The 15,187-nt window shown below is 34.0% G+C and overlaps 3 protein-coding genes across 6 annotated transcripts in view; 1 reads left to right on the forward strand and 2 right to left on the reverse strand.

The window, feature by feature from the left end:
* Nucleotides 1-3,781: 3,781 nt before the first annotated feature.
* Nucleotides 3,782-4,300, reverse strand: LOC109183960 (protein FAR1-RELATED SEQUENCE 4-like). The gene has a single exon (XM_019333988.1). It carries the CDS (start codon nucleotides 4,298-4,300, stop codon nucleotides 3,782-3,784), a length of 519 nt encoding a protein of 172 aa, XP_019189533.1.
* Nucleotides 4,301-4,309: 9 nt separating this feature from the next.
* LOC109183961 (protein FAR1-RELATED SEQUENCE 5-like) lies at nucleotides 4,310-6,148 on the reverse strand. Its single transcript, XM_019333989.1, has 4 exons — nucleotides 6,139-6,148; nucleotides 5,264-5,838; nucleotides 4,787-5,154; nucleotides 4,310-4,667 (listed from the first exon to the last, which is right to left on the reverse strand). Exons 1-4 carry the CDS (start codon nucleotides 6,146-6,148, stop codon nucleotides 4,310-4,312), a joined length of 1,311 nt encoding a protein of 436 aa, XP_019189534.1.
* Nucleotides 6,149-13,505: 7,357 nt separating this feature from the next.
* Nucleotides 13,506-15,187, forward strand: part of LOC109183996 (putative late blight resistance protein homolog R1B-17) — a 42,747-nt gene continuing 41,065 nt past the window's right edge. For all 4 annotated transcript variants that reach the window (XR_002054673.1, XM_019334027.1, XM_019334028.1 and 1 more), the window contains exon 1: nucleotides 13,506-13,713. The gene's annotated coding sequence lies outside the window, so the exon portion shown is untranslated. The remainder of the gene's footprint in view (nucleotides 13,714-15,187) is intronic.

The following is a 15,187-nucleotide window of genomic DNA, read 5'->3' on the forward strand; positions in this document are numbered from 1 at the left end:
TTATAATTTGTTATGGATTTTAAAAGGGTATTGATCTGAGCAGTTTTTTTTTTTTTTTTTTTTGGTGTACTTAGTGCATATTTAGTGAAGTACTTCAGTATTTAGTGAACTAAATACTGCCTAGCAGTATTTAGTGCATACTTCCCTATATATTGGTGTGTTTATACTACAGTCCTTCATTAGTGTGGGGCACTCTTTTTGCTGGTGCTTTACTTATCGTTGATTGAGCATAACTTTCTGGTGCATATACAAGATTTTATTGATGAAGTTACTAGCAACACAAGGACGATTGCACAAAGTTTACTGAGAATTTCAAGGCTGATTGAAAATGCACCTGCAACAGTATTGGAGCATGATACATTCAAGCAGATGTTTGAATCTGCTAGACAGATGCTTGGATTCAAAGCACAGGAAGATGGACAACTGACATTTACCCAGCAAGAAGATGCCTATTGGAGTGACCCTGAGTTCTTGAAAGCGGTTGACGAAATTGTCCGTGCAGTGTAAAAAAGAGGACTTTTATAAATCATATGCCAACTTTCAGCCTGGGATTGTCATAAGAGGGACCAAATAGAGACTCGACAACTGTGAATGATATTGCACAAGACTATCAAGACATTGATGAAGCTCCGGAAAATGAAGAAGTCCAATTGGATGGGCTAGAGGGTCAAGCAACAGAGAAAGCTCAAGAAAACACAGAGAACATAAACAAGGCCCAAAATCAAGAAGGTGGGCAAGAAGCTGAACCTGGGAACACAAATGATGAGGTAAAAACATTCTATTAACTTGACAACACAGAAAAAGGAAAAATAAAAATAAAAATAAAAATCAGACACTAAACTTTAAATGTTACAGATCACACCAGTAAGCCAAGGCCAGGAGGCCCCTGGTTCAGATCCACCACACCTACCACAACCAGCAGACAAGGGGAAAGGACCAGCTAGGGTAAACAGCCCAATTAGACCAAGACCATCCCCATACGTACTTGATCTGGACCCACCAATATCTGCAACAGAAGAAGCAATCAGGAAATGGGTATTGGAAAACCCTAACCCAAATCTATAAGCACAACACATTCTAAAAGTTGGTGTGTTACTGATATATGTTGGTGCATTATATAATACTGTTGGTGTATAAATATCTTATATTAACTGATGCATTATTTGATAAGAGTTGGTGTGTTTATATGATATGATTTGTGCTTTCACACATTGGGTGGGGGACCCCATTAGTATACAAGTGGTAGTGTGTTATACACATGTTAATAGTGCATATTTTGGTATGCGTTGGTCTGTTCACATTAAATGATTTGTTAACTGATTGTGGTGTGTAACTAATATATCTTTGGTGTATTTATTGATTATGTTGGTATATTACTAGCTTTGGTGCTTATAATATACATTATTCCTGCATTTTATTTATATTATCTTCTGTATACGTATTACAAGGACCCAATAACTATTCAATTATGAAGGAAGAGTAATCTACTGGAAAGATATGCTGACAATGAAGCCAGATACAACAATTCCAGTCTCTATAATTGATGCTTGGTCAACCATAATCAACATTCGCGAATCAGAGAGGAGTTGTACAAAATTCATTGCTTCAGCATGGTCAACTGTAAGTGAAAAAAAATACAAAACTGACTTCTTCTTTAAAAAGCTTAAAGTTCTAACAAAAATACCATTGAACTTTGCAGCTGTACACAGTTGTGGACCCACAAGGAGATGAGGATGTGAGATTTGGAAGATTCAAAGCAAAGTACCTTGAGGATAAGACCATTGCAGTAGACGTTATGTGGCACAAAATTCTATATGTAAGATATTAATATATTATATTCACTGCTTTATATTTTCTTACTAGTTGAATTTTGACTTTAAACTTTGGTTGGTGCATTCTAGTAGTTACTTGTGTATGGTGTATTACTATCCAGACTTTGGTGCATATTGTGACACATGTTGGTGTGTTCATGCTAACCATACTAAATTAAGTCTTTGTTGCTATGATAGTTTCTGTTTCCAATAGTGGCATCCAACCACTACTACATGATGTCTGATCTATTAGCCCGATAATGGAAAGGTACGACATTATTGACAACTCTTCAGTGACTGTGAAGAAGGAAAGCAAGTATGGATATGTGATTGCAAATCTGGTAACACACGAAATCCTAAATGATTATGTATATTTGATAGACAAAGACAACAGAATACTAATATTTGTATGCAATTACTTGATGCAGCAAAAATTCTTTTCAAAGTTCTTGTTTGATATGAAATCCACGTACAAAGCTGAGAAAGTGCAGAAACTAAAATCTAACACAAGGAGAATGGCAATGTGGATTGCATAAAATCTAATGAAAATGCCTTGGAGAGATGCCCAGAACAAGGTGGATTGTGGCATTTTTCTCATGCACCATTTGGAGACTTTCCGAGGACAAACACAAGGAGAATGGTAATGTGGATTGCATAAGAACAACAAGGACCAATTGAACAAACTAAGAGTGAGATACTTGACTGCCATAGTCATGTCAGATGTAAACGAGCACAGAGAAAGGAACATTCAGCAGGCAATAGAGTTTGGTGTTTGAAAAGAAATTTAGGTGGCAGATAGACATTTGAATGGTTGATGTCTATATTTTTGTGATTACTTTTAAACTAGTTACTCTTTTGTGATGGCACACAGACAATGTGAATGCACTATGTAATTGGAACAAATATAACACACCATTTGGAGCGCTACAATGCACTATGTACGTGATTGAACTGCTCTTTAAAAATGCCCCACTTAAAAGCACCATTATAAGAACTAATATGCACCACAACAAGCAATCTTACACGTCAGTAAACAAAGTGTTAAAATACATGCCAGATACTAGATTAAATCACACCACTACATGATAAACTCGAAAGACACCATTCCAGGAATTCAAATGCACCAACATCATATATAAAAAAGCACCGCACCGTTAATTAAAACGGACCACATCATTCTAAATACAATAATGCACCAGATGACAGAGTAAAACACACCATTCTCAAACATATCCAAATGCACCAATATACATTATAGAACGCACTATAACTTGTGTTAAACGGACAACATGCTGTAATAAAATGCACAATTTAAATTATATTGCAAATCCTGATTCTATGTTATAAGATAAAATGTGTGCACAACTGTAAAAACATCTAAGTCCAAAAGAAAGCAAAAAAAAAAAAAAAAAAAAAAAAAAAAAAAAAAAAAAACAAAGACCTATCTAACCATTTAAAGGGCATGTCCTACTATTATGACCATATTCATCACAGGTATGACATTTTCTTGATTGCTTTACACACTTATGGGCAGCTTTCTCCCTTGCACTCTTCAACCGCTTGCCACTGTCCTTGTTTTTAGCTTGGATAGGTCACGCACCTCCACTGTTGACTCCTGAGACACAACTCCACAAAATGAATTAATCACGCTTTGCTTGCTGCCACCAGCCACCCCATTGCCATTCTCACTACCTTCTTGTAAAAATAATTACCTTTGCTCACAAATAACACGTCGTAGCTGTGACAAACGTTCTATATTACCATCGGCCAATCCCACACAAGCATATATGTCAGACCACAGTATATTAGTAAGCACCCTAACATTCTCCACTTTAGAAGATTGATCAACAATTGTATCATCAATATCAAATATTGGCTTCAAACAAGCACCTTTTGTCCACCGATCCACCAAATACCTCGAAGGAATGCTCTCAAGTCCACGATCTTTAAAAACAAAAAAAAATATGCCTTCACAACAACCCCTTCCGCTCAAACATCTTGCAAGAACAAGTAGCAGTGTAATCAGACAAAACAAGCTCCACACACCATGGCCGATGGTCACCATCTTTTATCACATAAGACACATGACCATCACAATCGCACAAAGATGCCACTCGACAAGAAAAGCAAGTTGCACAAATCTCTACTTGAACATCATAAAATACAGAAATGGTGTAAACATCCATTGCATGCTTCTCCAAAGCCAATGTTGTCTTCAAAATAGGAAAACAAGATTCACAATCAACATTCAATTTTGCTTGAGTATGACATTGTGCACCAATAGCACTGCCAAAATGCAACAAAAACTCAACCAAACTAGAATGACCATTAGAGAAACTGCCAAAAAAACTATTTTGAGATTCTGATCGAGAAGTTATCCTAACCAAGCCCGACATAAACTCATCATGAAAATATGGAGATGCCCAAAATGTACGAGACTCAAACAAATAACGAAACCAACCATTATCACCCAAACCATATTCCTCCATAATACGACTTCATGCATCCTCAAAAGCATTGGAGTCAAGAGATTTGTTCCAAACAATGCCATTCAACTTCCTCCGGAACACCTCATCTTTAGACAAAACCGGTCCAACCTTCTCACCAACCTTACACATTATATGCCACATGCAAAATCTATGTTTTGATGTACCAAACACACGAGCAACAACAACCTTGACAGCTGGATCTTGATCAGTGACAACACAAATAGGGTCATGGCGCATGGTTTTCTTAAATTTCTCCAAAAGCCACACATATGAATCTACATCTTCCCTTGTAAGCAAACCAGCACCAAAGGTGATGGATCTCTTATGGTTATCAATTCCAGTAAATGGAACAAAAACCAACTTATACCTACATAATGGAAAACACAACAAATACTTATCACCAACATCCTAACAAAACACACTATAAGACCCAAACATATGCACCATAAGCATGTACAAAATGCACAATAAACACAAATTACTAACCTATTAGTACGATATGTAGCATCGAATGAAACAACATCACCAAACAAAGCAAAATTCTTCCTAGATACTGCATCAGCCCAAAAAACACTTGAAAGTTGATCAACATCGTCAACATCATATTCAAAATCAAAAGCCTCACACAATTCACGCCTCTTGAAAAGCGTATCTATGAATAATTGAGCATCGCCATTTAATATGTACGCCATCAAATCACGTTTGAAATTCTTAAAATCCACACCTGTAGCACCAACATTAGAATAATCACCAACAATCTCCTTAAACAACCTATATGACCGAACAGAACCAATATTTGCCCGAAAACAACTCGCAATGAACATTTGGTGTCCAGCATCAAGACTGCGATTCACCTTTAAAAATTGCCTAGCAATAATGAACACATCAAATGAGTGTGGCGTTCCTCCAGAAAATGCACACTATACAAAAACCATTGGACTTGAGCTTATAGACCACCTTAACCTTATACCCAACCCTATTTGTCACCCTCCGTCTCTTCACCTTATTAGTTTTAGCATCAACCGAAATAGTCTGCTTAAACCCCTCACGACTGCATAACACATGTTTCTCCACAACAACGCCATCCCTCCTCCTCCGATTTGAGCCCTGCCTACAATAAAAACCAACAGCCCCAGCATATTGTTTATAAAAAGCAATAGCACCATCTAAAGAATCAAATTTTTGCCCCACATGAGGCTTCAAACTGTCAGCACAAACTGGGCACCAATATTTGTTCAGCCCAGGAGAAATTTCCAAATCACATACACTGCCTCCTACCTCGGCATCAGTGAAATAGTCTTCATTGCAACAACCACCATTGCCTTCTACACCAACATCGGTAGAATTACCTTCATTGCAACTCCCATCACTACCTTGTACACCAACATCAGAGGATTTAACTTCATCACAACCACCAATACCTTCTACACCAACAGAGTCCAAATTAAGTTCATCACAACCACCAACATCAGTTGAATTATCTTTATCGCAAACACCACCAACAGAGTCCAAATTGACAGCTGCACACCACAAGTTACCTAATAACACACCAAATTTAATCCAATAACACACAAATACACTACCTACATGCAACATACATATGCACAAAATCTGAAAACTACAAATCACACCAACAACAAAATATTCACCACAATCATACAAATATCGCACCATAATCACAAACACAACACACAATACCATAGTCAACACCGGAAACTGATCTCACCATCAGAACACCGCCAAACCAGATAAAAACACAAGATAAACATCCGAAACAGAACAAACACATAATAATAATAACAAATTAAAACTAAAAACCTCAAAAAAAAAAAATATACCAGGCTCCATCGCTCAAAACCGATATTCTCCAATTGCGATTGTGATCTTCGGCGATATTCTCCAATTGCGATGGCAATCTCCAATTGCGATTGTGATCTTCGGCAATATTCTCCAATTGCGATCGCAATCCCTAATTGCGATAGTGCTCTCCGGTGATCTTGATCTTCTCCCAGTTGCGGTCTGTCTCAGCGGTGAAAATTAGAAACGCAACTTATATACCTTCACGTAACCAACCATCAAAATTACAAAAAGACCCCCACTTACCAAACGCGAAAATAAGCCTTCCTTAAATCAGCTGATATGTTGTTGCCATTAGATTAAACACAATGGACGTCCCAGATACAGCCACACACGCCGCGCGTAATGCATTGACCATATTTGAGCAATCACATATATATATATATATATATATATATATATATATATATATATATATATGTATGTATGTATATATATATATATATATATATATATATATATATATATATATATACATACATACATATATATATATATATATATATATATATATATATATATATATATACATACATACATACATACATACATACATATATATATATATATATATATATATATATATATATATATATATATATATATATATATATAAACTATTAGTATTTCACCCGTGCGATGCACGGACTAAAAATTTGAAATACTGTATCTATGTTAAGAAATTGATAATAATTGTTAGTCTTATTATAATTGAAGTATAAATATATTTTGAAAACCGAATGCATTACAAAATGTAAAATTACTATTACATATATACAGAATAATATTAATATTAGGATATGACATTGAAAATTCAAAAATATTACAAATTATTGAAAATTTAATAGTAAACTACATTTCGTGTTGTGTTCAAATAAACAGTATAGTCCCCACATATTAAGAGTTTGAGACCATCTAGATTACTAACCCTCGAGGCTGCTACGTACAACTAACCATGGTTAAATACATGTTTCTTTAATAGCAGTCCCACATGAGATAAAGTTTGCCCTTGACTTTTGTTTATTGTCATAGCGTATGACGTATGACAACATGACTGGAAATTGCTTCCTCTGAAATTTAAACAGGTCTTTGGGTCTGAAAGAGTTAATGCCAATCGTGGTATTAGAACCTTGTTACCTATATTGTTTCCACAAAAAATTTGAGCTTCAATGACATGGTTTCCTAATTGTGTAATGATCAACCTTGTCTCGTTACACAATCCCATTGAGTGGTCTACATTTCGCAAAAGCATAATTGGCGATCCAACCTTTAATGTTAAAAAATGGTTTGTAACACCGGAGCATCTCAAACTGTTTAGAATTTTTTGTTTGTGTGTGAACCTTTGATAACATATCAACATTTGTATCTGACTTGCATACCGAATCACAACTCAAATATGTCTTAGAAGTTGCTTCATTCATACTGTTCATATATTCATTAACTTAGTCCACAACATTTAATGTTGAAGCTAATATATATATATATATATATATATATATATATATATATATATATATATATATATATATATATATATATATATATATTCTAGGCACATACATACATCAAGGTCTGTGTAAGTAAATTAACACTACATAAGTCCATATTTGTTTTATTCATAAAACAGAGACAAAAAGACCTGGAAAACTGCTGTTAGTATGATAAAAAAACAAAAACAAAATTGGAAATTTTTTTTTACCTCGTAAAATAAACATTCTTTACTTTTGATGATTTCGCCTTCTCTAACTTCTATGGTATCTAACTCTTATTGCTCGCATGTACAGTGAGCTGATATCCTTCACATATACATATTGGGAAGACTTTTTCTTTTGCAAAGTAATACGTATTATGCGAAAGTTTTTCAGGGTTGCAGTTCTTCATCTGAGTGGACTTCTTTATATAGAGGAAGACTTAAATCAAAACTATCATAGAGAAACGAAGAGTCCTTCTTTGGAACAATACATCATAATGATTATGCTATTTCAAATGTTATTTCAAAATTTTTGTATTCACATTACTCAGATGAAATTTGTAATTTACAGCCTACTCTTCGATTTCCGAGGTTATTGGAATTATGCGCGTGTGCCTTGGCTCGGGGCTTTCAAAGCCATTAATTCAGCCATCCAAATAGATAATTAACGAAAGCTAAACCTGATCAGTGGGTTTAAAGCAATGTGTTTAAAAAAAAAATCTGAAGCTTAAACACACAATGATTAACATGACGTAGTTTTAAGTGGGCGGAAAAATGAAGCAATTTGATTGGTCATGGCTATATGGCTTTAATATATAGAAGGATAGAAGGATGTCATCATAATCGCCTCTATCGAAGCGAGAAACTCACCACCTCCTACATAGGGGAACAACTTTGTACCAATTGACCATCCTTGGTACAAATTGATCATATTTTAATTTTCCTTGAGATTTTCAAATTTATCCTTAATTATATGATTTCAATAATAATAAAAAAAGTCTTAGGTTCGAACACTATCACAATCAAAATTCCCTTAAAAATTATATTATCTGTTAACTTACTCATTGATTTCAATAAGAAAGGTCTTAGGTCTGAACCACATTCCAATCAAAGTTGACATAATTAATACTCTCTTTTATTCTTATTAAATTAAATAATTTAGTAGCTACAACAAAAAAATAATACATATGCATTTCTTTAATTTAGAATTATGTGTCTATAATGCCAATAAATTAAATAGGAAAAATTGCATCTTTGGTCCCTGAGTTATACCCAAGATCCGACTCAGTACCTGAGTTATGACCGTATCTATTTTTAGTTCCTCAGTTATGAGCGAAGTGGCGCATTTAGTCCCCGACCGTTAAAATTGAGGGAAAATTTTAAAAATATTTAAAATTTGATGGGTAAAGTAAAAAAATTTACATTTTATTCTCCTTATATCAAAACCACATTCACAACATTATTTTTCACTTCTTAGCCTCTCATTTCAAGATTGTTCAATTCTAAAAGCATTTCAATAACTTTTAGTATGACTTGTTAGGAACCTGGCTCTCGTATAACAAACCTTAACTTAGCACAAACAAAGAAACACTTGATCATTGTCTTCAGACATGTGGAACACACTATCCTATCAATTTTCAATTTTCTTTACTAAGCAACAAAGGTAATCAAACCAGAACTTTTGAGATACATAATGATGTCAAATTTCTTAGGTTGTTTTTATGAGAAACTCACCAACGGAATAACTTGAGATTTTTAGTATGTAAATTTTTTTTTTATATGCAGTAGTTTAGTCAATAATTGTTTTTAAAAGTTATAAAAGTCTTTAGAATTTTCAGAACTGAGTCTTAGGTTTCTCATTCATTACTTTGGTTTTTAAGAAGATAGAGGAGGTGATATATATATATATATATATATATATATATATATATATATATATATATATATATATATATAATTTTCATATATTGTCAGGATATATGATTTTTTTATTAAGTTACTTCAGAGCTTACGAAAGAATTTTACATACTAAAAATCTCAAGTTACTCCCTTGTGAATTTGTCATAAAATAACCTGAGAAATTTGATATCTTCTTGTATTTCAAAAGTTATCGTTTGATTACCATTATGTTTAGTAAGGGAAATCAGAAACTTTTAGGATGGTGTGTTTTACATGCTTGAAGACAATGATTAAGTGTTCTCTTGTTTGTACTGAGTCACATGTTCCTTATACGAGACTCAGATTACTAATAAGTCATACGAAGATTATTGAATTGCTTTTGGAATTAAAGAACTTTAATAGAATGATAGGAAGTTGAAAATAATGTTGCAAAAGTGGTTCCAATATAAGAAAGTGAATAAAATGTGAATTTCTTACTTTATCCTAAAATTTTAAATATTTTTAAATTTTTCCGTCATTTTTAATGGTCGGGGACCAAATGCTCCACTTTGCTCATAACTGGGGGACTTAAAATGGATACGGTCATAACTCAGGGACTGAGTCGTCACTACCATTATAACTCAGGGACCAAACTCGCCATTTTCCCAATTAAATAAGAGAAATAATTTCATTAGTTATATTGTCTTTATTTTTCTCCAATGTAGAAATTCTTTACATTCAAATTCATCAATTGGACGCCATTTCACCAAATTGCCAAAAGATTTAGCGTAAAGCGACAAAAAAAAAAACTTCAATGGGATGGCAAAACACTAAATAATTTGGTGTTGATGAATAGTGTCATGCCATATATGGCGCGACACTGTTCATCCACGCCAATACGCCATTTTCTGAATTACTTTTTTCTTCTTATTTTGCCCCTGCTTTGCCCTTTTATCTTCCTTTATAATTCCTTTTGTATCCTTATTGGTTTTTATATATTTACAAATTTTGTTAAATATTTAAACATAAATTGTATATTATTTTAAAAAAATTATATCATTTGAAAGATCTCATCAAGACGACTAAAACAAGACTAATATTAATTATAATTTAATTAAAAATAAAATTACATAAAACATAATTATAGTTTAATTTATTAAATTAAATTAAATTATAACTATATGTTATATTAAAATAATAAAAGTACAAATATAAACTTTTAATTTATGACAATATAAATTATTTTAGTGTAGGAATAAAATTTGGTGTAAATGGGTTGGAGAAGAAAAAAAAAAAGGGAAAATGACACTTTCTCCCCCTGAGTTATATACTTATAGCACTTTTTCCCCCTGAATTATTTAAGTGGCTCTTTTCCCCCCTAAAATGTTAAATGAACATATTTACCCTTAAAATAAATATTTAAAATAAACATTTAAAATAAATATTTCATTTATTTTTCTTCTCCAACAAATTATTACTATAATTTGGTTCAAACCAACAGATACTATAGCAACCAAACAAAAATATTCCAATTATAATCTAGAATCAAAACACGATATTTAGAGTTTATTAAAATCGCAAATCGAAATGGCCGGTTCATGTTCCGAACTGAAAAAATAAAATACATTTATTGTTGAATTTAGACTATTTTAAAATAAAAAATAAAATAAAATTTAAAATAAAGACGGTTCAAAATCGCGAACCGGATCCGGAACCGCTGGTTCACGGTTCATGATCCAGTTTTTTTGGTTCATAAATTTAATAAATTGAAATCTAAATATTGGATTCTAGATCTGAATCATAACCGAAAACTTTTAATTCAATTGCTATAGTGTCCGGTTCAATTCAAATCGAACCGTGGTCATTGCTACATATACACAATAATTTGTTGGAGAAGTAAAATAAATAAAATGTTTACTTTAAGGGTAGAAATGTCAATTTAATATATCAGGGAGAAAAACCACCACTTTTAAAATAATTGAGGGGGCTAATGTGCTTACATAAATAATTGAGGGGGAAAAGTGCTATAAGTATATAACTTAGGGGGAAAAAGTGTCATTTTCCCTAAAAAAAAATTGGTGTAAAAATATACTGGAAATATTTCTTTTGGTGTAAAATTTGGTGCAGAATTTGATGTTTTATATTAGAGATGCTCTTAGGCCCAAAAGTAGATTCAAATCAAGAAGAAAAACATCTACAAACAAGCTCACATCAGTAACACTTCGGTTATTGCTTTTGCCAACCGCTGCTTCCAAAAAAAGCAACAGAAATCTACCTAGCTAGTACAAATTTGATCGAGGTTAGATGGTACAATGCAAATTAAAACCATTCAATTCATTCCTAATTTGTTGCCAAGTGTCTTTACAATCTCGTTTTCTTCATTTTGCATAATTTTTTCACAACTTTTTAACCACCAACATTAGTTGCAATGGAGATGCCTACTAGCTGCTGGTCACTATTATGCTCTGATGCTTCAGTTCATTCAATTCTAATGTTGATGCACCTTGAAGAAATCATAAATCATGGACCCAAATATATACATAGATATATAATGCATAGATTCAGAGTTTGTTTAGAGGAACTGGCCGGGAAGTTGCTAGTGCTCAAGTATTGGATATGTATAGTTGAGAGGAATTGCGGCCTTGGTAATATCCTTAAATGTTCCTTAAAATAAGAAGCCTATCCATCCGCTTGCTTAGTGGATGGGCAGGCCAGGAGACATAGGAGCCTCAAGGCTCCATTCCCATTTCTCCGATTCTCTCACTGATGTGGGGTAAGTAGGGAAACAAAGGGGAGCCGCTCTGTAGCTAGTCTTTATTTTTATTTTTAAATTTTTTTAAAATATTATTATTATTATTATTATGAAATATATGTATAGTCTTTAGATTATTTTAAATGTTAATTGCTAATTTAAACAACAAATTTTACTAAACACCTTTTTACAAATTGTTGATATACTCCGTTAGTCAAATTAAACCCGTTAACACAATTCACTATTTGCTTATTGTTAATTGCTAATAGCTGATTGTCCAAGAAGGCCAATATGTTATGATATGAAGATAAAGAAGTGAGTAAAAGACATTTTTGGTCCTAGACTTATAGTGGCACGGACAATTTTAGTCCTTTATAAAAAAATCAGACAATTTGTGGACACTATTATTGTGACGAGGACAATTTTGGTCCTCCGTCACTCTTTTCCGTTAAATGCCCCGTTTGAGAGGGGTATTTTCGTCTTCTTCGGAGTTTGAGATGTTGAACGGGTCTCCATCTGATGGCAATCGCTTTCTGCATCTCCATTCTCATTTACAGGCAACAAGATTGAAGCTCCAACGCATTCTGAGAGCCTCAGATACGATTACTACGACGAAACTTGCCTTCAGGCGGAGCACATAGTCCAATCCGTCGTTAGGCGCCTTTACATGACGCGCCCTAGAATTGCTCCTCAACTTTTGCGGCTCGTTTTCCATGACTGCTTCATTCAGGTGATGTTTCCAGTTCGAATTCTTAACTGGCAGAATCTCTTGGTGATTTGTATTTGGTTCTGCTAGTTTATATTCAACAATCCGAACTTGAATTTCATCTCTATTGTTTCTTAAGTATGTTTTTTTTTTTTTTTTTTTTGCTATTCAACTGCTGTCGGCTGTCGCTTCTGCAAATTTTGTGGTTATAAATTACTTTGTAGTTCATACTGATTCTAGTGGTTTGTATAGGTTTCTACATATGAAATTTTAGTTCCTTTGTCTGAGATTGGCGTTGATATTGTGATTTGAGTTCTAGATTTATTTATGATTAATGCTGAAATTAGGGAGTGATTGCATCTGCTATATTATAGCTTTTGGTGAAATGTTTGGATTATGGGAATAGTTCCACAACTCTGTAAAATCTGTTTATGATTAATGTAAAATCTGTTTATGTTTATGTAAAATCTCTGACATATATATATATTATTTTCTTCCTCCATTTGCATATAATAAGTGAGTCTTAGTATTCTAAGTTGGGGGTCTATTTTGCCGTTCAATGAAGAAGCTTTCCAATCTTGGGGTTTTGACTGCATCACAGGGGAAGGTTCGCGTAAATTGCCGAAAAGTTCACTGAAATCGTATCCGACCGTTCGCCGCCTCCAGCCTTGCTTTGCACGCACAAACACACCATTAAATTGAAGCAAATCGAGTGAGGATTTTAGCAAATTAGCTCCACAAATTGCGAGGTATCAATTGATGAATTCTCTCCAAATATAAAACCTCATGAAGATTGATGATTTCTCTCCAAAAATAAAGCCAAGACTACTTGAAAGGACTAAAAACTGTCCAACCCCTAATAGGGTTGGCCATTCTTCATTCTGCATCACCATCGCTAGTTTCAGAGCTTGAGAAAATAGTGGGAATGGTCTTGGAAGAAGGAGGGATGATGAAAAGACGCAAATACCCCCTCTCAAACGGGGCATTTAACGGAAAGAGTGACGGAGGACCAAAATTGTCCTCGTCACAATAAGAGTGTCCACAAATTGTCTGATTTTTTTATAAAGGACTAAAATTGTCCGTGCCACTATAAGTCTAGGACCAAAAATGTCTTTTACTCTAAAGAAGTGGTGGATGCATTATCAACTAACTTGGTGTCAACTTCGCATCATCTCATATTTTGGTGTAATCAACACTACAAAAACTCAACATTCACCTAAAATCATCAATGTGATAAGCTCATCAATGTGTCTCAGCTCTAATAATTTTTTATATAAGATGTGTTGAGATTACAAGAACAAGAAACAATAATAATGGCTGAAAGTAAAGGGTAAAGAAGATAAGATTTACGTGGTTCGGCAAAGTGCCTACATCCACGGGAGTGAAACAATTCTTATATTCATAGTGATGGTAATGGTGGTGACACAATCCTTTAGGGATACAACCAATATATTTATAGGTCTACCCGTTTCACTCCTACTCCTAGTATGAGACAAACACTTATTCCTAATCCATATATGAGACAAACTCAACAATCTCCACCTTGGCGAATATGCTCTTTAGGAGAAAAGATAACTCAACGATACCAATTTGTTGAGATTACAAGAACAAGAAACAATAATAATGGCTGAAAGTAAAGGGTAAAGAAAATAAGATTTACGTGGTTCGGCAAAGTGCCTACATCCACGGGAGTGAAACAATTCTTATATTCATAGTGATGGTAATGGTGGTGACACAATCCTTTAGGGATACAACCAATATATTTATAGGTCTACCCGTTTCACTCCTACTCCTAGTATGAGACAAACACTTATTCCTAATCCATATATGAGACAAACTCAACAAGATGGAAGGGGTAGACCCAAGGAAAACAAAGTTTACATATAACTATCTGAGGCTAGTCGCCATGCTGGGATACCGTAGCTATCATCTTGTAGCAGTGCCTTTACGTCTTGTATTGAGGTATCGAGAACTTGGATGCCCTTTGGGAGATTTCTGGAGATAGCAGCGAGTTTGTCTGCTACGCCATTCTGCTCGCGGAAGATTAGGGAGACTTTCCATTCTTCGACCTTACTTAACTCCTTTTCGCAAGCATTGATTATGTTCTGTGCGATCACATTGTCAATTTTACCATTTGTAATGCCTGTTACCAGCTCCTTGCAGTCGCTTTCAATGTCTAGATAAGCTAAGCCTTTTGATAGTCCCAGCTGGATTCCTTTTAAA

Source organism: Ipomoea nil, unplaced genomic scaffold (genome assembly GCF_001879475.1).
Source record: "Ipomoea nil cultivar Tokyo-kokei standard unplaced genomic scaffold, Asagao_1.1 scaffold1237, whole genome shotgun sequence".
NCBI lineage: Eukaryota > Viridiplantae > Streptophyta > Magnoliopsida > Solanales > Convolvulaceae > Ipomoea > Ipomoea nil.